Raw genomic sequence first — 23,129 nt, 5'->3', positions numbered from 1 at the left:
ACGAGAGGCCCAAGCGGCGTTCGTCTCGTCTAGTTTTTGAGCACGCTTGCAATTGATCCAATCATTCCACGGCAGATCCTCTGTGGCCCGGCAGCATCCAACTCCCGTAGTGAGCCTCCAGGTACTCCAGCCTGGGCTGGGTAGTTAGCCTGTGTAGCTGGCGCTCGCGTGAGTGCGCCAGGTCCGTGTTCCCTTCTGGGTGGCTTGCGCGGGCGTTCCACTGAAATTTGACGAGACAAGAAGTGTCCTAGGTGAGTGAGTGAGCTCACTGAGCTGCACAATTGTCCATACCATAAGGTACCTAGGCACCGACCTGAAGAACCTTAGATAAGGTAAGGTAGGGCAATTGCAGGGGTCTCCTGAGTGCTCTAGACGACTCGTATTTTGCAGTAGTCTTCAAACCAAGGCCGTCGTAGCTCCCGGCAGACAAGAGATGAACTACTACGCCCTACCTAGGAGAAAAGCGTCTTATCAGACTTCCACCCTGCATTGGTCCCCTACCTTACCTGCTTCAAGCTGCGTCTCCGAACGACCTTAACCTGACCAACCGCCATGTCAGACCCTAGGTACGAGAAGCTAGACCAGCCTTGCCAGCGTACCTGATGGCCGGGACGACGGCATCTCCTGCTAGACCCCCACACCGCATCCTCCATCCGCAAACGGCCAGTATCTCAACTGATGCTTCTCAAGCTCTCAGCTGCACTTGCGTCGGTGGAGGCTCCTTTCGCCACTTTTGATACCCTCAGTGGTTGCGAGCTCAGTCTTCTCCCTCCCAATGCTGCCGCATGCGGCCATAGACTGTGAGTTTGTGAATCAGATTACGAGTCTGTCGGATAATCAGGAGGGTGGGGAAAGATCGGATTCCTGGATCGATGGGGATTCTGGGTCGAAAACGTAATCCATTGAACAGTCTCACTGGTCCTGTTGACAACAGCGAAATATTAACCCGTGAAAGAGACACTTCTTGGTACAAATGTGACGCAGCTGACTTCTGCATCTCCCTGGTCTTGCGTTGACCTGAACGCCCACTCCATGACCGCACTTCGTCCGTTTCCGGCGCGTCTACCGTCACTCGCACCCTGACATCGTACCCGACCCTGTGGCAAAGGCAACCCCGTCGTCTCGACGGCTCCGCTCCGGACATCCTAGTGAGCCTCTCCCTCAATATCTCTGGCGGTAACTGACGAAGGAACGGGGCTGCCGGACTTGCGGCGTCCTTGAACTACACCGCTGGCGCTGCTGATGTTTCTCTCGAGTACCATCTGATACGCTCCAGCTCCCAGAGTAATGGCTTCGATTGGGATCAGGAGGATGGACATGTACAGTCCGGCCTTGCTCTGCTTGCAAAGAGTGCCAAAGTGAGGCCGCGTCACCATCACCACGTCAGACCATCGGCAGCTCCAGCTCTGGAGCGTGTCCACAGTGGTCGAGGCGTTGATGCTGTAGAAGACCGACATGGCGACCACTGCAGCCACAAGTCCGACTGCTGGAGCGGCGACGCTTAGTGAGTTGTGGATGAGGGCTCGCCCACGCAGCTATTCACGTTTGGCATTAGTCCGAGTCGACCTGCCGCAATGCCTTGCCATGATGTATCAACTTACAGACTGGACCCGGCTGAAAAGCAGCGAAACAATGTTGGCAACAATGACAATGGAGCTGCCAACCACAAGAGCCACCGTGGGCCTCAGGTCAAAGGCATCCGGCCAGAGCGGGAGCAGGTAGCTGGCGGGTACGTGGGTCGCATCATAGACTGCGAGAGCATCTGCTGATACGCCGAGGATGGTGATGCCTGCAAGCAGAGCCACAGCCGTCAAGCTGACTCTTGCCGCGTCGATGGTCCCAAGGAAGCGGGTTTGCGATGCGTATTGAGTGTCTTCGGGATCAACCTCGAAGCCTGAAGTTTGGGTGATGTTCTTTTCTTCGGAAGACATGGCGGAAAAGAAGGAGACGTGAGAAAAAAGAATTACGATAGGAATAATAAATGACTAAACCTAGAGATCGACCGTTACAATAGAAACGAAACGTAGGAAACGAGAAAGGGAAATGAGGCAGTGCTTTGGGTTTGCCATCTCGAAACCTGGGAAGGGGGACTTGGATGCGTACAAATACAACAGACAAGTATCGGATAGGCGCCTTGAGCCGTGTGTGGACGCGGCACGCAATCTTGCCAACCTCCGGGAAAGGGAGATGCGATCCAAAATTATCATGACGAGCGTCGCGCCGATGCAAGATAGCCGCGCTTGCGACGTGTTGAGGTGTGAAGTTGGAGATAGTTGGGAACCCTGTAAGAGCTGTCCGGCGTGGGATTGGTCAGACGCCCGCAGATGCTGGTCCCTATTTTGGTCATCCCAGGCGCTTAGAAGCGGGAAGGCCTGTGATGAGGCCAATGGCAGCATGCGAACACCCTGAAATAAATCCAGGCATGAAGCCTATTCGCCGACTTGAATAGCGTCACAATCGAGGTTACTTCGGCACAGGGGTAGTGCTCTGAGGGCCTGCTCAGTTGCCGCCGTCAAGGTGATCCAGAGAATAAGCTCACGTCAAGCGGGAAGGGCGGAGACAGACTTTGAACGCAGTGGAACGAAACAAAAGTTCAATCCGACGTCTGGCTGAGTCATCTTCGTCACCAAGCATGCACGTGACCAAACATAACGCTTATCTAAGCATCCCAGCTCCCGACTGATCTTTTGCGGGCCCTCATTCTGACACCAGTTGGCAGGGACTGCACGGTGTTTTACCAGACATTCTCGATGTCGTCTTTGCCGTGGCGAAACAAGCAATTTGCATCTTCGTATATGCATGAAATACATCATGACTCCGGACCTTTGAGTTACACAGCTGGTTTCCCCCCCCTGCTGGCCACGCATTTCGATGTTTCTCATCTCACAACATTTGCAAGGCATTCGTACGAATGCGGATTGCGGTTTCTGCATCCTCCTGGACCTTCACTACGTCGGAATCTTTGTGATGGCCCGTTGCGATGTTGTCCGCTAAGCTCTGTTCCTGGGAACTAGACTAGTCGGCGCCGGACTCTCCATACCCACGAGTGAGTGTCTCGTCTGCGAACTGCGACATGCAGCACCCATTGGGATGGTGGCGTTTTTGCCGTCCCAAAGCTTCCTCAATGATTCCACATCACTGGGGGGGTGTCGACGACAGGGGGTCAGACCCTCTTCCGAAGGGGCAGGCAATGAAGCAAGCACTCAGGCTCTTGCATGGCAGCCGCAGGCTCGCAGAAGGCGACGAGGCTCTCAGTGGACCAAACAGATCCAACCAGTGACCGTCAGCGGCAGGGCTGTCATCGTTAGCAGAACCTTGGCCCTGTCACTGGAAATGAAGGCAACAAACACAACTTGGATGGCGTTCGGGCGGCCGACGGGAAAGTGTCACCGGCAACGGGACGCATCCACTGCCTCCCTGTCAGTCTGTCAACTTTGTTGTTGTTGCATGTCACACCAACACTTCGCCAGTCTTCCCAGCCTCACTTCTATCGCTGCCAAATCGCCCACGAATATTGGGAGGCCTGGGTCTCTGTTTTTCCTGCTGACAAGGGAAACTAGCATTCGTCGGCTGGGGTCGCATACTCCGCATGTCAACAATCCTCCCCCTGCCGCTGATCCCGAGCCGAAGGAGGAAACAGTCCCCGGACCGCCTGAGAGAACGGCAGCCTACCAAGGTCATCTTGAGCACCATCAAACTTATCGTCAATATCAGACAACGCACAAGGCGGATGCGAATGAAGATCAACGGGCGAGGCGGGAGGTTAGCTGCTTGGCCTCCAACGTCCGCAGCTGAGGAATGCCGATCGGCCCATGCTCCGTGAAGCAAACAGCTGCCGTCTGAACCTCCTCCAGGCCAACTTTCAGCTAGGAATGGCCAGTATCGGAGTTCGGCAGCCAAAGACTGTGGGGTTCAAAGTTCGGCCATCGGGTTGCCAGCAGGTGACAGGTCAAGTTGGCCCAGAGGAAGTCTCACAGTGGCGCCACGGGGGAAACACAGCGGCACAGCACCTCAAGCCCGTCCCTCTGGGTAAAAGAACCAAACACCCGGGTTGACTTCTGTGACACTGACACCAAAACCAACAAAAGTCGAGACCGCAAGCCGGTCGATGGTGATTACTATTCAGAGTTCCTCTCATGCCCCAGCTTGTTGCGTTTCGTGCAATGCAAAGAAACGCCAGGTCGGAAAATCGGACTTTTCTCCCTGCAGGTTCCTGGCCAAAATGCCATCTAATAATGCTGGAGCCTCGCCGAGCAGGTCGGCGAATCTACGTACCCTGATTCAGCTGAGATTGCTTGCAGGCCAGCCGAGGGGCACGGCGTTGACGCCGACTTGATCTACCAATCAGCACTCAAAGCAGTGCTCACTCACAGAGTGGAGGCATAAGCAGACTGCAGCAGCCAGCGAAACATACCTTGTCTCGACCCCTGACCCCTGGCTCAGCCCAACGGATTGGAACCAACCACACGTCCATCACCCGCCTTTGCATCTTGACGATCTACGGTCCCGCCCTCTTACGGCCGGCCGGATATACAGACTTCCTTTCTGTCTACAACCATGAGAACCGCAGATATTGCGTCGTCGTCATCCCACAGCGAATCCCAGCTACAGTCTGCCCCCCAACGTCTGTCCGCACCTGGTTCAGTGGAACCAGACCGGTACGGATCCCCCTAGCTCTTTGCAACCCGCACTTCATGATCGGCGTGGTCTGTAAGAGGCTGCCTTGAACAGACATACAGACGGCCTCGGATGACATCTCGCTCTGAAGAGGTGCAGAGATACGCTCAGTCGATGAGTTTCCGTTGAGACTATACAACAAAATCAATGCCACACGACGATTGGCAGGAATACGGGAGCGGCTGCAGGCGTTCAAGCAATGGGACCCTAAGCCATGGCTCAGTTCTGACACATCTGTGATTCTGTTGTGCATATGGCTATCCCTTCGATCGGTTCCGCTCCCAAGCACCTCGCTCCCGTCGGGCATCCTGTCATTTGGAGCCTCCCCCGGCTGCGTTATGTGGGAAATATTGACCATTTGAATCCTTCAAATGCTGAGAACCCCTGTCGACCCGACCCAAAGCCTCGGGTTCTGGGCCGCCACACTTTCTTCCCTGACACAAACATGCGTCCATGACTGGGGTGGGGGTGAAGGGGGGTGTGGTCTTCAATTACCATGATTCACGACCGACAGAACTTGGGTATGCAGACTCTTGCCCCCCCCCCCCCCCCCGCCTAGGCCAGCGAGCCTGGTCTACCTTTACCTCGATGAGGGGACAGCTCGGCCGGGGCTGGGTATTTGTCAAAGAAGTCTAATGATGTCTCGGCTCGAATTGGACCTTGCGGGATGCAGGTTGGCAGGCATATCCTTTGTGTTCGTTTGCCCAGGATGGCGCTGCCAGCCCGCCGCGCCGCTGCGACCGATATAATAACCTCTCACGCTTGCCACCCCTCCGTCATCGTGTCCCGCATTGGCCAAGTTACCCATCCACCCACCGCACTTGCGGTCCTTTCCTCCCACATTATCAACGACGAGTTCGCAATCATCGATAGATAGAATCTTGCGCCCGCGTTCCAACACGCCATGCTACCCATCCCGACGTCGACGACGACGCCCGTTGCGAGGATACAAACGGACGGCTCCCGCGAGCCAAAGACACCATCGCGGCGACCAGTAGACCACTTTGTACGTTTAAACTGCCGTAGCTTCGTCGATCTCCCGCGAAAGCCTATCTCGTTAACATCGAGTCTTCCCATCGCAATAGCACCTTTTCCCATACCTGCCCGCAGAGCTTCGCCTCAAGATATGGAACTTCAACCTACCTCCGCCGCGCATCGTCCCCATACGGTGCGGCGCAAAATCTCTGTCCTTCGCTGCAGACGCCCACCCAGCCGCTCAGCGGCGACCATCGACTAGCGGCTGCATCTCCTACGCATCCATTCCCGTCAACCTCCACGTCTGCCATGAGTCTCGCGTCGAGGCCATGAAGTCCTACCGGCTCAGTTTTGGCATGACTCGCAATCCTGGCCAAATCTTCTTCGACCGGTACCGCGATGTCTTGTACTTTGGCGCTCGCGACGGCTACATGGCGTCGGAATCGCAGTTTATGACCGTCATGGCGCTGTGTGACCCCACGGACCTCGCCGAGGTGCGCCACCTGGCCGTCAACGACTCGCTGTTCTGGATCGACTCCGTGTACTACCAGAGCATGTCGGCCGCGAACCTGACGGTGGAGGTGCTGAAGCAGGTGCGCACGCGCATGCCACGGTTGGAGAGTCTCGTTTTCATACCGAGGGACGAGAACCCGGTGTACTACGACCAGGTCGAACTCGTCGAGGCGAATCGGCAGTCGGAGCTGGTGCAGATCATGAGTCTGCAGATGGAGGCCGGCATGAAGGCCGTCTCGGAGATGTTCCCGGACTGGCGGCCGCCTTCGTGGCGTATCATGGCTCTGGGATGCGGGCTGCCTGCGGCCGTGGACTGGTGTCGAGGAGGGGATATTGGGATGTTACCCGTTGAGATGGAGACCGAAGCGAGAAGCTGAAGATCCGACAATGCGTGTGTGCTCGTGCGAGGACATTTGTTTTTTGACCTGTTGCATCAAGGGCGGTCAGACTGATTTTGGAGATACCCTGCACATCTGTTTAGGCGTTACGGTTCTTGGCGTCGCGGAGGATGTAAAGTATTATTGAGCATCTACGAGCTGTGTATTTAGACAAGCAAGCGTACGTCATAGAATGGTGTGCGTCTCTACGGTTCATCGTTTCCATCGTTTCGTGCTCCTTGCTACCTATGTGATGAAGTCGTATGTTCGAGCCCATTTTGAGATATCCGACGTGCCGGGATGTCGAATGTCACGTAACTACAATTGAACCAACGTTATATCAGATCATTAGCTATAAGTATACATGCGTACTCTCTGGATCATCAAGTCAAAGACCTTACTAGAGTAATCTCCAGGCAGGCGATTCTAGCGCCAAAGACCTGAACAATCACGAAATCCATACGGGTTTGACCTTGACTCTCGCAAACGATTTTTGAGGCTAATACCTTTGTGCTCTAACCTCCTGCTTCTGGGACGGTTTCCATAGACATGACCTAGACCATGATCTGCAGGAAACTTGTCAACTAGCAATTGTGAGAAGGCACGAGGTGTGCGCAGCTTGACACGAGTTTTTCAACGGTAGACAGAAATGACACCATGATGGAAATTTGTACACGCGAAACGCACTCGGGTATCAGTGACGTGGTAGTTCGTAGAGCTACTCATCTTGTACAGGAACAGCACTCAACTGCATCAATGTAGCCGTCCAACGGTCTACGTTCCTGGATGTGGACATTGCAAAACTGTAAAGACTTGTAAAGACGGCAACGAGTTTGATTGGAATACGCTCAAACAGTTCAATATCTGCCTTTGTACTTCCTTCGTTCTCCAACAACCCTATGTCGACGCCACACAGGCTATATTGCCAACTCACGAAATACGACAGCCGCATCAAACAGTATGTAGCATGGCAAACAGTATTCATGTATTTGTAAATCGTACACTGTCCTGATATCGCACTCTATTTCATAAAATTGTATCTCGTTCATCGGCCGGGCTTATACCTTCCTCGTGCCCGTCGTCCCTCAGCAAGCCCCTCTGTTCGCCGCCACCGTCTTCACGCGTGAGGCCAGACTGCACCCCCATGTCCCTGCTCAGACCGCTCGTCCGGCGCGTTTCTTCGGCGCCGTTAAGGACGTACCAAACGTCCTTTTTAGTTAGGAGACCCTGCAGGGCCCCGCGATCGCTGAAGAGTACGTAGCGAAGGCCGAGCTTCTGGAAGTAAGTGACGGCCAGGTGAAGACTAGACCTCGACGGCATGGTGATTGGCGTCTGGTCCATCCACGGGCGCAAGTCCAGCGTCGTGCGGGGATCGGCCAGCGCCTGATGGGAGAAGTACGCCTCCGTCTCTGGAGGGAGAGATCGTGGAGGCGAGGAAGAGATTCGCAGATTGTACGTGAGCTCTTGTCGCGAAATGTATCCCAATAGAATAGCATCGCGAGGATCCGAGATTACTGGGAAGCCGCGGTAGGGATGTGTGTCGAGGATGTTCTTGAGGCTGGCTATTGTATGGCCCGTTGCCGTGAGTACAACCAGGTCCTCAATACGCGTCATGATCTGTGAAGCGGGTATGTCGGGGATGACCATTTCCTCGCTGTTGTCCAAGAATGGGTACTCATTGAAGTGTATCCAGGCTTCGTAGATGCCTCGTCGGGAAATCGCGTCGCCCACCCATTTGGAAATCATGACCGCAATCATAATGGGCAGGACGTAAGTCAAGGCTCCGGTCAGCTCGAACATGATGACCACAATCGACACAGTCATTTTAGTGACGCCCGCCAGACTTGCTGCTGCGCCAATGATGGCGTACGTCCCGGGTATTACGCAAGGGACGTCTGGCTCGCATGATGCGAACGGGAAGAAGGTTGGGTGGTTAGCGACCCAAATCTCCATGATTATACCGACTGCGCGACCGCTGAGAGCACCGATTGCCATTGACGGCAAGATTATACCAGCAGGTAGCTGCAACCCGAATGTTATGGTGGCTAGAAAGAATCCAAGCACGGCTCCAAAGACCAAAAGTACGATAGTCGGTGCTGATGCAACTCCCGTCTTGCAAAGTCCAATCTGGTCATCGACGTACTTTGTACATTCCACGAACAGGTTGGATACCAGTTCCGATGTCTGGAATTTCATGTACGAGTTTGGATAGTTGATGAGCGCTGTCAAAAGCGCAACAGCAGCAACTTGGGTAATGGGTCCTGGGAGCCACGGGGTGTTCTTCTTCCACCGAGCGACAGCCATGTTGGCCTTGACGAACAAGCCGCCGTAAATGCCCTGCAACGTTGATTAGCCTTGTTCCCGGGTGGTCGATCCAAAAACACTTACACCCATGATGCCGAGCAGGGCAAAGGGGATGAGCTCGAAGCCATGCCAGCCAGTACTGTACTTGACCTGATACATGACGAGCTGACCTGTGCGGAATGGGTCGAATGCCTGGAGAACGACAGCGGCAGTCATGGCACAAACGAAGCTTTGCCACATCGTCTTGTCGGGGAAATAGTATGAGATTTGCTAAACACAGTAAGTATAGAACAGGGTGGCATGCGGGCGTCACCAACTTCAAGGCTGAACAAGACGCCTCCAATCGGCGAACCGAAAGCCACTGAGATGCCAGACGCCGCCGCTGCAGACAACACCTCTCTCTTCCGAGCTGGAGTACTGTCAGAAATATGCCAGAATAACGATGTAAGGGACGGCCAACCTTCGTTTTCGTTGATGTTGCTAAACAGCTTTATAAATAGGTTTGCGCAGCAGCAAGCAACATGGACAAGGGGGCCTTCTTTACCCAACCACATGCCAGACCCAACAGCGAGACACTGTAGATTTTCGTGAGCGCGATTTCGTGCAGTGGGCACTACATTGACATACCAGTCCCAGCGACTTGGTGATCAGGGTCCAGCTGCCGAGGAACCTTCTAATAATGAAACCGCCCAAGACCGTCTTGATTTCAGGGATACCGCTATGCTTGGCATAAATACCGTACTCTCTGACCAGTATAGCCGCTGCGCAAGCCAGAACGACCTAGGAAAATAGTTAGCAGTGGCTCTTGACGCATCTGCCGAAACATCACCTACCGACAAAAACATGAAAAAGAAGTACTCTATGAACCACTTCCCGCCCGTGGAAGACACTCCCAGAGCCTTCGCCCAAGGCGTCCATCCGGCGCACTTGGAAAATTCATCGTACCCCCAACAGCAAAACCCCTTGTTCAGGTAGAATGCGCCTCCTTCGGGGCCGCCCGAGCAGTACCCGGTCTTCAGATCGCCAAGCCAGTCCGTGGTGATGTCTATCCCAGCTGCCACAGCACCAACTGCCATACCAGTCAGGATGAGAATAATCCAGACCTGACTGGAGTCGACGAGCTGCTGGAAGTAGCCCAGAAGGCCTTGCGCGCTCGCGTACAGGACGCGCAAGCGCTGGCGCTCCTTTGTGTATTCGAAAATCCAATCGATCGCCGTCAAGTCCTCGTATCCAACTCGTCGGCCCGGCCCCTCGACATACCAGTCCAACGGCGCGCCGTCTTTCGTCCCATGGGTCGTTGTCGCATTGCCGCCTGTCCTGCGCGGGGAGGTGAAGCCCGGTCGGCCAGCATCTTGGATCGGCGTTCGAACTCGCGGGGATGAGTGGGGGGAATCGGTGCCTGGTCGCGAACCGGTGATGGCGGAGAGAAAGCGCCCAGGCGTGGACAGCACGTTCTGCTTCTGCTTGCGCTTGAAGGAAAGCGGCTCTTCTAGGTCTTCGCGGTCGCGGATGGGGTCTTCGGTGAGGACGTCGGCGATGTCCTCGTCTTCGCTCCAGAGTTCCAGCTCGTCTCGGTCGCCGGGGGGGCTGTTGCTATTGCTGTTGCTGTTACTATTGCTGCTGCTGCTGCCATTGTTCAACGGTCGCGACGAGGACGAGGCCGAAGAATCATTGTTTGCGTGGCCGGTCATGTTGCGACTCTGCGGAACACCCGACTTCTCTTCAGTTCCTCGGAATGGCCATCTTGTTGTCGTTTCGCCTTTGTTAAAGGTCGCACCTTGCGCCTCTCTGCCAGATACCTGCTTAGTGACAAGCCGCGCGTGGCTGACTCGATATGGAAGCTCGGACCATTTTGCAGTCTTTCCTCCGGTGATCGCTTGCAGGGATGTTGATGTACCGTGGAGAATGCTCCTTCGATCTGCTGGGTCAAATCTGCGCGGGGCATTTTTTCCACGAGAGTGTTGTTCTTCTGGTCTTGGCTTCGGGCAGCTTCTATTTGCAGATCGGTAGTCTGTTGACCGACATTCTCTGTTTAACGGGGAGCCTTACCAAAACGTTTGACGGTTTTCATGAAAGAGGGCGCGGGCGTTGTCAGATGTTGACAACTGGAAATTACCCTAATCCGACTTACAACCCACTCAACTTACTCTGTACCCAGCCTTATTGTTTGTAGAGAACACCAGGTCGTCCTTATTCGAACGGAATGGATCAAGACGCGTCTTCAGGATCTACGGATCCGCAGGCGACTGCCTCGCAGGCGTCTGACGCTCCGCAAGCAACACAGCAAACAGCCTCGCTCGATCAGATTCAGACCATGCTGAAAGCCAAGGATGACACGTCGAGATTCGTAGGATTGGCACTTCTCAAAAGCGTGCTTGACAACTCCGGAGGACTCAGGAATGACGCAGAGACGGTCTCCGTCCTCTGGGCGTGCGTCCCCCCCAAATTCCTCGACCGGCTCGTGAAGACGGGCTCGTCCGCCCAGTCGGCTCAGGCAGCAGACGCCAGAAACATGTTGGACCTGGCCGTCTCAGTCATACACACATTCACATCATTACTGCCTGACCAGGCAAAGAGAGACAAGAGGCTTGTCGGGAGGCTGCCCCTTCTTGTGTCAGGCTTGCTACGGAGGTGCGTCGACCAGAGACATTTTTCAGGGGGGAAAGTTGCAACGCTAACTCTCAAGGGGGCAGTTCTGGCGAGACATCTCGGCTGATTGTGCAGACCATTCTTGCACTTGTCGTCTTCCCAGAAGGCGCGCGGGTATTTTCAGAAATTGAGGATGTAAGCCCACTGGTTGAGATTGCACCGAGTGACCCGGTGGCTCTTGAAATCTTTGCTTTCGCGTACATCAACTGCATGGACCTTGCCGAGGACAGAGTCGTCTTGAGCAAGAAAATCGACAGCACTATCCAGGCCCTAGTCTCATCCTTCAAGGGAACAGATGGAGTCACTCTGCTTGAATTCCTCGGCAAGTTTCTCCGAAATTCCGACGCAAAGGTAGGTCCTCCCCCCCAAAAGACGCAGGCGGCTGACTTACACGCTCGCAGGCGCTCCCGTCGAATCCAACATGGATCAAGACTATCGTTAACTTCATCAAGACGTTGCTCTCAAGCAGACCTACGCCCGAGGCTAGGAACGCGTACACCATCGCGGCAGCCTCCTTGCTCGAGGTCTATCACGAGGATGCGGCAAAGCTTCTCTTCACCAGCGATGTCAAAGACGACAAGCCTTTCTCCTACCTACTCATCACCCTGCTCCTGACTGACACGAGAGTGACCTTGCCACGACTGCTAGAACTTCTGAATGACCCAACCTACCCATCCGTCGCCCAGCGTATTGGCTCGGCGTTCGACGTCACTACACACTTTGTCGGCTACTTAGTGAGAAGCCTTGACGACGATCAGTCGCCAGGTGCGATGGTCATGCCCCCAGACTACCTGCTGAAGCTCCGAAGGACTATCTCGGAAGCCATGTCGTTGGCCATCGAGTTTCTTCGGGACAGGTGGGACGCGTCAGTGGCGGGCACGTTCGGCTTGCACCCCGACGCACGCACCAGAGAGACAGATACATCCGCCGGGAAGAGGCTCACGATTTCTTGGGAGTCCAAGAAGGATAACGTACACGAAGATCCCCTCATCCTGGCAGCTGTGAGGGCCTTGGCCATCTGGCTTCGCGAGGACGACAACGAGCTTCTGCGGAAAGAAGCCGCGGGACTCACAGACATGCTGGTCGACCTGTTCAAGTCCAGTTCTCCCTCTGGACTAGACTTCAGGTCACCCGTCCTGGTTGGTCTGGAGGGCATTCTCGTCGAGAAGGCAGGACTCGAGGAGTTCTCCACCCACGGTGGCTGGCAGGCCCTCACGGCCGACTTGATAGCCATCCTGCAGCATACGTCGACATTAGGCGATGAAATCGAGGCAGCCCGTGGGATCGAGATTGTGCGTGTTCTTCTGCCAATCGTGGAGGGCGAGGATGGCTGTGCGAGGGAGGACTGGATGGCCTACATCACTGCTGTCGCTGCCTGGGATGTTCCGGAGGCCGAACAGCCTCTTCTCGTTCAGGAGGCCCAGATTGCTGCCCTCCAACTGGCAACAGCTCTGCTCGTGAGTGCTCATCAGGGCATGAGGAAGCGGTACGTACACTCTACGAGCGCCATTCTTGGCATAGCTGCGCGGTTACAGAGACATGTGGGGACCGGCCACCCTTTGAAGGAGTCCTTGGACGACGTCCTAGAAACCCTAGATAGATTCCGTTAGACGGTTGCCAAGAATGAGATCACCTGGTTTTCCTGCCTTCGCGGGTATATTTCCTGTGTACCCCGAAGAATTTGATTTGTACTTGAATCGAAGACGATGCTTGAGCGCAGGGAAAATAGGGCTGCCCCAAGAACATCGCTCCGAGGGAGAAAGGCGTAAAAGGGGCGCCATTACCATGCGGCATTACTGCAATAGATCAGTACATATTCTGTACTGTTGGGCAATTGTGCTAATCAATGAGGATTATTGGCGTTCTAAACATCTCTGCAAGATCACAACCGCCAAACAAAACGACAAACACTGGCCGAGACTCACGTATATTGATAGAAGCATACCTGTTAAACGTTGACATGATGTCGTCGTTACCCACCAGGCCCGATTCAAGTTTTGCGCGCATCATCTAGATACGGGCCTACACATACAATGCTATATAGGTCGACGCTCTCTTTCGCGGGATCATTCACCGCCATTGGTACAGTCCTCTCACCGGTGCGCACACCGTATACTGTCACTGAATTGTCCAGATGAGAGCCTCGCCATTACGAAATCAACCCCACGCCACACTTAGGTTGTGTAGATCCTCGACCATTTCATGTTAGTCTCCGTCACAGAGACACTAACAGCCATACATTGAAATGGCCGAAAGCCAACAAGTCACACTGCAAGTGTATTCCTGATTAGGACGGAGGGTTGATGGGAATAAAATCTGATGGAGATATTGGCAGTAGCCGTTCTCATCTCGGGAGGTATCTGCAAGTAACCTCTTGCAGGCACAGGCAGGCGGCTTCAAATGGTGAGCCTTAAGCCGCCCTCCGACCACGTTAAACTCGAGAAGAAAGATGTGACAATACTCGTGGATGTCCTGGGTTGAAATCGACTATCATTGATGGTTTGAGAGGTTGCGGTTGCGTGGGTTGCCCGGTTACGTAGAATCAATTGCTGCCCTGGGGGCGTGCGACTCGCGACTTGCCGCCGCTTCGTCATTCTTCTTCTGAGCAGCCTCAGCTTTGGCCCGCTTCTTTTGTGCCCGCCTGACCTCGATTTCCACATGCTTCATCTCAGCCTGGAGAGAGACCAGACGAGGAATCACGTCCTGCACGGCCTTGACCGACAACGTTTGCGCCTGACGCAAAGGCATCGGCGCGAGGATGCCGAACCACCGAATAGGGTCGTTGCTCTTCTTCATTGCCTTCGTAGCGTCCTTTGCTTTTTCAGTTGGCTCGACCTCGTCAGCCGGAGCCTCAGCTTGGCCGTCGGGTTTCCGCTCGCCGACTGGAGCCTCTTGGGTCCCTGTGTTCGTTACATCTTCTGCAGGCTTGACAAGTTCGTAGCGAGGGACACCCTTGCTGTCGGCAGAGATGGAGAGGATTCTCGAAGCCTGCATGCGCTCGTCATAGTAGTCCGGGCCGTATCTGACGCCCCTCTCTGCGGAGAAGTTGGCTCGTGCGATGTTCTGATACATGCCAGCCTGAGTCTTGCTGAGTAGCTCTCGCAGAACGGTATACTCATCCAGCAGGATGAGAAAGCGCTCCAGCAGTTGATCGATATGGTCCTTCTCCATGGTGTGTAATGCGGCACGGCGGCAGACGGGGGGGTCCGGAAGCTGGGCCGGGGCGGATGTAGTTGGTGATAATGTGGCAGAAGGGCCGAGACGGCAACGGTGGGGTGTTGTAGTGTCCAACGGAAAGAGAAAAAAAAGACGCACTTGAATGACAGTGGCACGTACTCGTACGGGTGAGATGTCGTCAAAGACGGGAAATGGAGCGGTCTGACTCTAGGCAACGGTGATAAGGTATTCAGAGTAAGGTGGCTGCGCGAGGCGAAGCATGAAGTTGAGGCAGCTCTATGTAGTAAGGAATTTGCGTGGCTTGAGCGATGATCTGCAAAGGAGGGACGGTGCAGGGGGGTGCCCTGAGCTAGCGACCCCAAAACCCGAGTCTGTGGCAGTCGTAGTGGTACTTGGCACTCAACAAGCACCTAGGTGCTGATCCGGGTGTGCGAGCTGTCGATGAAGGTACCTGTACTTTCAGCTGTCCCCGGGCTGGCAAGAGCACCTGCCTGTCAATTGGTCGCAGGACACACGCGATTGATTGTCCACGGAGCTGCAACTTACACTACCTAGGTAGGTATTACGAGATGTCGTTGGGCAAGCCCAACGGCAGGGCGGTCGTTCCGGGGCAATGGCAAGGATGAACAAACAAACCGAATGGGTGCAATACAACGGCAATCTGGTGCACAAAGATGAGGCGAAGTTCGAGGGGGGACGGCAAACAATCGGAACAAAGGCGGCCGGAACTGTCAAGTCCCCTTCCTTTTCCACCCCGAGCCGCAGCCTTCACGGGAAGCCGTTGGGTCGTTTGTTTGGCTGGCTAGTTGTAATGCCATGACTTTCGTATTCATTCAGCGTGACTCTTCCGGCAAAGCTTCATGTTTCAGCCTCGACAGCGGCTAGAGAGCGACTTGAACGGCTTGACATTGCACAACGATGAGAAATAACTGCAGGGGCATATAGATGCTGTCTGAAGGGAGCGGGACAATAATGAGTTAACACTAACACCTCAGTGACGGTTGGAGGAAATAGACCAATAACCCCTTAGGAGCTGTTCCCCGTCGTCAACGCCAATCCGTTGCGCACGAGCCGTGGACCATCCTTTTATGTCGGAGATCCCGGTATTCGATCACGTTGGACCCTGGAACACAGCGGTACTGGGATTCTGGGAATGACGATGGGCGGAAAAAAGGCATGTAGACTGCTTAGCTTCCCCCAAGACGGTAGATTGGATTGCCCTCCCTGCGATGGAACATCGGGCTGGAGTAATAGGGCAAGACGATGCGAGACAGCAACCCAAAGCCATTATGCCAGGTGCCGGAGTCATGGCTGGATGGAAGCATTGAAGAAGTCTGCGGGTATCCGTTGACCGGTCCCCCGTCTGGCTTATTCCCTGCTCCCGGGACCTGCCTCAAGTGCGTGTCGTCCAAATGACTTGCGAGGGGATCGTCTGCAGCGTGGCGCCCTCCGTCCCCAAATCTCTGGCGTGCCTTGTCCTTTGCTGTCTCGATTTCCCACGTTTTCTGTCACCAACGGCGACGAGTAATTGCGGCGGCAGGCGGCAGAAGGAAAGTTGCATAGGGGACGTGTCTCTAGCTGACACGACATGCCACAACATGCCACAACCAGCAATTGGGATGGCGTGTCAATTTTGGCATTTTGTGTCAAGGCCGCTCGAGCCAGAGACAAAGAAAGGGTTGCTGAAGTATCTGCTGGATGAACCCAACGCACAGGCGCCTCGGGCGTAGCAAGTTGTCCTGACGCTGCCTGTGTGAGTAAACACTACTGGCAACATGATGCTTAGCCAACGTCGAGGAAACCCGGCTTTCTTATTCTTCGGCAGGTGTTGACTGAAACAGCCCAGATAGTTCTCACGGTCAAGTGAATGAGTAGGGAGGTTCAAGTATCGCTGCCTGGCCAATCTTAAGGGTCGTGGGCCCCGTGGCTTATGGAGGTGCGGATACGCCCGGGTAAGGTAGGTCACCTTGAGCCGATGCACCGTTCCAGCATCGGCGCAGGGCAAGAGGCGTGGGACCCAGCGGGCCAGGATTTGCAGCCGCTTTGAAAGTGACACTCGGGACAATTGGCAAAGAGAACGGTCTGGATCCGGCGCTCCTGCCATCTCGATACACGGCCGCTGCAGGCCATGCGAGGCGGAAGGAGGCCGGCGGCGGTGGTGGTCAAACTTATGATTTTGCTCCGAGATGGGGAGGCCAGGATACGCATTGTGGCGGGAGCCGTCAGATGTTTACGTGAGAAAAAGGAAATGGCTTGAGTTTGGATAGGTAGATGGGGAAGAAATAAGCTTGCTGGACAAACTTGCGTTGATGTCCATCTGTAGGACCCCGAACTGCTCTGTGCATTCGGGGTTAGACGGGGTGGGAGAGAGTAGTATGAAGGTGGGTGAGTGGTTTTGACTTTGGATGTTTTAAAAGAGACATCAAAACGGCTTGAGAGAGAGGGTGTACCTACTGCGTGGGGGCCAATTACACAACGGCATAGCTCTACTGAAGCGAGAACGAACTGGTGGTTCTTCCTATCCGCGGATACCTAGAGCAGGATGCCTCCGACAAGAGATATCACGACCCGAGTTGAGAGTGATTGGGGTGCACCGTGGCGGGCTGAGGTGACACAAGACGGCAATGGCAGATGCAGCAGGAGGTAAGAAGCAAAATGGGCCGCAAATTGGCTGGCGTGATGTCAGGAATGAGGTGCAGCTGTCGGCTCCGCTGCTTGTGCTTTGCTCTCTCTGCCTGTGCTTGTGCTTGATGCTTGAGCTGCATGTGCATACCATAATGGTATCTGTAGGTTGGTACCTAGATAGATGTTGGGCGTTGGAGCTGAGGTGGTGGTGTTGGGAGCTGGCTGTGCACCTGCTTGGTTGGGTCTGGCTACAGAAGAAGCTTGGACTGACTGCACTGCACTGCTCTACCTACCTAGAGTTGGGCGGTGTCCAGTGTCGCTCCGTCCACCAGTGTCGTCCTGGGCCCACTTTACCCTGGGACCGGTACGTACCGCTATGCACATGCATTTTGCGTGTTAAAGTCGCAGCGCTGCATGGAGTGGAGAGACCATCCCCAATTTACGCAGGACGAGGGTCCTTGGGTCGCGGTCTTGAGATGCAGCACCACTTGGCACTCCATGTACGTACGAACAGCCACTCTGCCGACAGATGACACCCAATGTCACCACGAACTGCGAAGTGCGTAGGGGTAGCCGCCAGCCTCGAGTGGCCGGGCCTGGCGCCATGGTTTTCGGAATGAGCCCGGCTCACGATCTTCTTTTCTGCTGAACTCCAAGCCAGCAGATCCCGCGTCCCGCTTAAACCAAAGACGAGGGACCGGTCCACTCTTTACGGGTAGCAAAAGTGGTTGGTGAGGGCGGTGAGCAAAGAAAGAGGAGGTCAACGAAAACAAGCTACGAGTGCCCCGCGTCCGACCCCGAGCGAGACGGAACCACGAAGCCAAACCCAAGACTCGACCAACTCACCTCATCACCATGGTGGTGGAGATGTCAAATACGCAGTGCCAATGACAGGGACGACACCCCATATGCGTGCCTCAGTCTTGGGCGGCTGTTTACCCTCCCGTCCATGCTGCTGCATCTCGGGCAAGACTGGACGAGCGAGAGGAGGGACCATCCGGGCATTGGCTACTGGGACTGACTGGCAATGTCTTGTCCGTCTCGTACGGGTCTACGTACCCCTTGGACGCAGGCCAGCCCAGGCGTGATGGTTCGCTGAGGTTGATGGGAACCCCCCAGTCCAAACTCCAAACTCCAAAGGCGGTGCTTGGTTTGCCCTGGGCTCTGCTTCGTCGACCTTCCGGGGTTGTGCCATGCCGTCCAGCTCGCAGCTAATACTGCACCAACAGGCGGTCCCAAGTACCCGAGAGCCACTGGCCAGGCGCCATCCATCCCTTTGGAACAGTGAACTCCCGTCCAAGGGCAGGCGCCAATCCCAAAACTTGCAAGATTCAGCCTTGCAAAACCCCCTTCCCACGTCTCCCCTCGTCCTCCGAATCACCGACCTGTTCTGTCAAAGGTATTCGTGAGGAAAGGAGTGTGGGCTTTCCCCCCCCTTTCCAGATCGCATGTGTTGTATGTTTGTCCAAGGCAAGGTAAGATAGGTTGATAGGTTGTCATCTTTAGCCTCTGAAAAGGGCCTGCCATATCTGGCCTGCCTGGGTATCTGTAGATTGCCATTCATGGATCTCATTTACGTTGCTTTCCGGAACGAAGCTGGCATGCTCCTGCCTACTAAGCACGAGTTTGGCCATGGCCACTGGACCATGACTTGGTGCCACTATTCGTGCTACTGCAGCCGCTGCCTGCCTCCGTAGATGGGACCAAAGTTTGCGTGCGTGCCATGATCAACAGCAACCTCAGAGGGAACCTTTAATTTTCTCTTTCTTTTTCAATCCTCGAATACCTTTATTTTATTTGGCACAACCAACACAAGCCTCGCGGTGCAAGGTACTGTTCCTGCAGCCGCCCATCGTGTCTACTAATTACCGGTTTGCGTGCGGAATCTTTTCCCTTTTTTTTTTTTTTTTTTTTTTTTTTAAACCTTCTCTTTTCTTATTTTCTTCCCCTCGATCCCCTGCCGTCGCAGGTACTTGTAGTCTGTCCAGGTATCCGTAGTCCATGGTGCTTTCCTTCCCTGACGGAACACCTCGCACTCCAAGCGTTCAGGTCCTCAGGCTGCTGGTCGTTACCCAGAAAACTTATTTCATTATTCATTTTCGCCCGCTCCTCGCCTCTGGCTTTCCACCCCCAAGGTGACCCCTTTCCCCCCTTCTATTACCTTACTTCCAGGTCGGGCCTGCTGTTCCACTTTCCCGCGCGTGTGTCGAGACCGCCCGGCGCCATCACTGCTAAAAAAGAACACAAAAAATCCCCGACGACATCTCACTTGCGACCTTGGTTGGGACGGCCCCCCCCCCTCCCCATCCACCCATTCATCACCATTCGCCAGTGTCACCTCTTGCCTTTTTTTTTTTTTTTTTTTTTTTTTTTCCTTCTTCTCCCTAACCTCGCCCGCCCACCTGCTCCTCTCCGTTGGCCGTTCTTACTCGACAAAACCACGCACAACTGACCTTCTCTGCCACTACCACCCACTCACCTACCCGACCCGCTAGCTTGCCTGGCCGGGCCCTGCCTTATTCCTGCGTCTGCCGCTATCGCTGCTGCGACGCCGCTACCTTACACTTCCAATCCCACGCTTACCTTGCAAGACGGGCCTACTCGACCTGCTCACCCTGGACCCTCTCTCCTTCTCCAACTAACCACCACCACCACCCGCCCTGCCTGCCTACCTGCGGCTTCGAACAAGGACCCGTTCCACGTTCCTCCTCCTCGCCGCGCCCCCCCATTTCGATTCGACCGTCTCCACTACCCATCTTTCGCCCTGCAGCGACGGCAACCACCACTGCTACCAACTACCACTGCCATTCTCCAACCTACCTGCCTACCTTACCCGCCTGGAAATCACACCCCGACAAGACCAGAGACACTCGACGACGCGCCGCGCGATAAGGGAGAGACTGAGAGACCAGTCTTATTTTTTTTCTTCCCCAGGTCTCTGCTCCTGCACAGGAGCATCTTTGATCTAGACAATGGTCGTCGCTACTATCAAGTGCGTACATTTTCTCCCCGTTTTGCCGTGGCCCTATTCCCATCTCCATCCCCTTCCCCAGTCACAAGTTGTAGTCCCTCGACTCCAGCTGCGTCGCTCTGTTCCACCTGCCTCAATATCTTCGCCCATCTAGATGTGGTCGCTCGTCATGGCCATACTGCCCATTTAGCCAGATGGCCGAGGCTGCCCTCTCTGGCGCTGGCTGCCTCTGGATTGGGCTGACCCCTCTCTCCCCCTCGCTCTCACCGCAGTCATCAAAGCGCGCATGTCACTGGGCATTGTGCTCAGGACCAGAACTGACCCTCATCCTCCAGGTGCGTTGTCGTCGGCGACGGTGCGGTCGGAAAGACATGCCTTCTCATCAGCTACACGACGAACAAGTTCCCCTCCGAATACGTCCCGACCGTTTTCGATAACTACGCCGTCACTGTAATGTGAGTTTCTCCAGCGCTTCCAGACACACAAACACCAGGCTCCAACGCCCTTTGAAGAGGGGGGACCTAGCATGAATGGACGGGCAAAAGGGATGGGAGGATCAAGGGAATGGAATCTGCTGGCATTGTTTGGGAAAACTTGGTAGGCCTTGCGCTGATGGCCACTTTTTGCAGGATCGGAGATGAGCCTTACACCCTGGGACTGTTCGATACCGCCGGTCAGGAAGATTACGACAGACTGCGCCCCCTCTCCTACCCCCAGACCGACGTTTTCCTCGTCTGCTTCAGCGTCACATCACCCGCCTCCTTCGAGAACGTCCGCGAGAAGTGGTTCCCCGAGGTACATCACCACTGCCCTGGCGTCCCCTGCCTTATCGTCGGCACCCAGGTGGACTTGAGAGAAGATCCCAGCGTGCGCGAGAAGCTTTCTAAGCAGAAGATGTCTCCCGTACGGAAAGAGGATGGCGAGCGGATGGCGAAGGACTTGGGAGCGGTGAAGTACGTCGAGTGCAGTGCTCTGACGCAGTTCAAGTTGAAGGATGTCTTTGATGAGGTACGGCTTTCCTCCGTCATCGTTGCCATGATGCGCGACTAACCCGTGTACAGGCGATCGTTGCGGCTCTGGAGCCCCCTGCTCCCAAGAAGAAGTCGCACAAGTGCCTTGTCCTCTGATTGCGAACCCTCTCCCCACGGGTCTCGCTTCCTTCCGCCCTGCCCAGGTTCTGGCTCTGGCGGCGAGCGAAAAAGCCGAGAACCAGGCTTGGGCCTTTTCTCTTGCCTTCCAGATGCGCGCGCAAACGGTTCTGGACATCCGGCTTTGAATGGCATTTTGGGCCTCTTTTTGTTTGCAGCGCGCATGGCATAGGACACGCTGGATCTTGGTTAGCCGCAACTCTGGAACCGATCAGGGCAGTCATCTCTCGCGAATTAATGGATTGGGCTTCCTGGTTCAACGACAGCGAGGTTTGGATTGGACCATCTGACCGACAGTCCGGGCTATCAGGCATCTTTCGTCACGAGGGGGACTGCAGGAAAAGAGGGAAACGGATCAAAACGACGGGCTGTATTTCCCCTTGTATACTTGGTTCCCAAACTCCCAAAGGTCCTCTCATCGCCTCCCCTCCCCCCTTCTCTCTCTACCCCCAACCTACTACCCTCTTCCCTCTTCCTAGCCCCTCGAGCTCCTTGTCCCCTAGCCCGGATCTTGGTGGTCTTTCTTGCTTCTTTCTACATTTAGGGATGGGTAAATTCATCACACGCAGGCAGGAATACTTCGATAGGACAGTTTGGCGATTGGAGTGCACTTTAAATCAATGGTCAATTTTTTTCGCGCTGAAGTGCTTGGTGACCCTATTCTCTATTCGGTTTTTGCGATGATTGGACGGGCGTACAGACACAAACTGACGATGAGCACCGGCCAGTCCAGGAACCTTGCTTCGTCCATCGCACCACAGACTCGGTGTTTACACCACCTATCGGCCCGGCGAGTCATTCCTGCGTGCAAATTCCTCTCTCGGCCCCGAGTACGCCATCCAAAGGCCCTGATGGTGCCTGCAGGAGAGGGAGAGGGAGAGATGACAGCATTACCGCCACCACGTTGAGGCAGACAAACACACGCGATGGGCAATGGATGGTGAGCAGTAAGCTTTGCGACATGGACGGCATTGTTGTTCCGTCTGCCCAGCGGTCTTGACGCCGCCACACAACCGCTTTCTTTGTTCCGCTACGCCTATCTTGCAATCTTGCCCAGGAGACGACTCATAGAGGCGCAACGACCACCAGAAACCCCTTGGTCCCCTCGATCTTTCGGCTGAGGGGTGGTAGGCGTATTGCATAAGGGGAATGACGTCGCACCTCGGGCGCCTCTGCCACCATCAATGCGAGACAGATGTGGTCAGACTAGTGCCGTTTACTGACGGGTTCAAACGCCCTGCGGGGGAGACCCGGGCTTTTCCCTCTTCTCTTCGAATCTCGCTCCTGCCTCCCCCGCATTTGGACTTCATCCTCTCGCTGTCTTTGATGTTGCATACTATGTCGGGAGCCGGTTACGAACGCCACGAGGAAGGCCATGGGGCCCCCGGGGACAAGAGTGGAGATGTCGATGGTCAAGACATGCAAGGCTCTGCTCTCTGAGGGTAAAGGGGGGTTCGTATTGGCCAACCGATGATGCTCACTTGGGGTATTTTGGCGCCTAGGCACGTCAGCCACCCCTCAATCGGCAGGTTGTTGACGAATTCTGAGAGTATCGAGTGCGGCTGGGTTTGGATGGGATTGGCGATTCTGATGGATATATGCACCTTTTGTTGATCATTACATATAGGCTGTTTGAAGACCTTATGGGGGAGCGGGAGGAAATCGGACGCTGCTTAGCTGCATATCCGGCCCCGCAGTCCCTTCGCCGGCGGC

The 23,129-nt window shown here is 55.0% G+C and overlaps 6 protein-coding genes across 6 annotated transcripts; 3 read left to right on the top strand and 3 right to left on the bottom strand.

The window, feature by feature from the left end:
- Positions 1-1,145: 1,145 nt before the first annotated feature.
- Positions 1,146-1,931, bottom strand: CGCA056_v006745 (uncharacterized protein; the record flags this gene model as incomplete). The annotated part of the gene is made up of 2 exons (XM_037321994.1): positions 1,146-1,535; positions 1,602-1,931. 2 exons carry the CDS (start codon positions 1,929-1,931, stop codon positions 1,146-1,148), a joined length of 720 nt encoding a protein of 239 aa, XP_037178922.1.
- Positions 1,932-5,581: 3,650 nt separating this feature from the next.
- Positions 5,582-6,542, top strand: CGCA056_v006744 (uncharacterized protein; the record flags this gene model as incomplete). Its single annotated transcript, XM_037321993.1, has 2 exons — positions 5,582-5,683; positions 5,763-6,542. The coding sequence occupies 2 exons, from the start codon at positions 5,582-5,584 to the stop codon at positions 6,540-6,542; spliced, it is 882 nt and encodes a 293-aa protein (XP_037178920.1).
- Positions 6,543-7,568: 1,026 nt separating this feature from the next.
- On the bottom strand, positions 7,569-10,537 carry Clcn3 (H(+)/Cl(-) exchange transporter 3; the record flags this gene model as incomplete). The annotated part of the gene is made up of 4 exons (XM_037321992.1): positions 7,569-8,879; positions 8,931-9,116; positions 9,474-9,626; positions 9,680-10,537. The coding sequence occupies 4 exons, from the start codon at positions 10,535-10,537 to the stop codon at positions 7,569-7,571; spliced, it is 2,508 nt and encodes an 835-aa protein (XP_037178907.1).
- Positions 10,538-11,049: 512 nt separating this feature from the next.
- On the top strand, positions 11,050-13,105 carry CGCA056_v006742 (Uncharacterized protein; the record flags this gene model as incomplete). Its single annotated transcript, XM_037321991.1, has 3 exons — positions 11,050-11,477; positions 11,540-11,846; positions 11,897-13,105. 3 exons carry the CDS (start codon positions 11,050-11,052, stop codon positions 13,103-13,105), a joined length of 1,944 nt encoding a protein of 647 aa, XP_037178906.1.
- A 922-nt stretch (positions 13,106-14,027) lies between these two features.
- Positions 14,028-14,666, bottom strand: CGCA056_v006741 (uncharacterized protein; the record flags this gene model as incomplete). The annotated part of the gene is made up of 1 exon (XM_037321990.1): positions 14,028-14,666. One exon carries the CDS (start codon positions 14,664-14,666, stop codon positions 14,028-14,030), a length of 639 nt encoding a protein of 212 aa, XP_037179370.1.
- Positions 14,667-20,269: 5,603 nt separating this feature from the next.
- On the top strand, positions 20,270-21,395 carry CGCA056_v006740 (Cell division control protein 42-like protein; the record flags this gene model as incomplete). Its single annotated transcript, XM_037321989.1, has 4 exons — positions 20,270-20,289; positions 20,604-20,723; positions 20,898-21,276; positions 21,330-21,395. 4 exons carry the CDS (start codon positions 20,270-20,272, stop codon positions 21,393-21,395), a joined length of 585 nt encoding a protein of 194 aa, XP_037178908.1.
- Positions 21,396-23,129: the final 1,734 nt, after the last annotated feature.

This window comes from Colletotrichum aenigma, assembly GCF_013390185.1.
Source record: "Colletotrichum aenigma strain Cg56 chromosome Unknown KSG_Cg56_contig04, whole genome shotgun sequence".
Taxonomy (NCBI): Eukaryota; Fungi; Ascomycota; class Sordariomycetes; order Glomerellales; family Glomerellaceae; genus Colletotrichum; species Colletotrichum aenigma.
The sequence above is the reverse complement of the archived record's forward strand: the minus strand, read 5'-3'. Positions and strand labels throughout refer to the sequence as shown.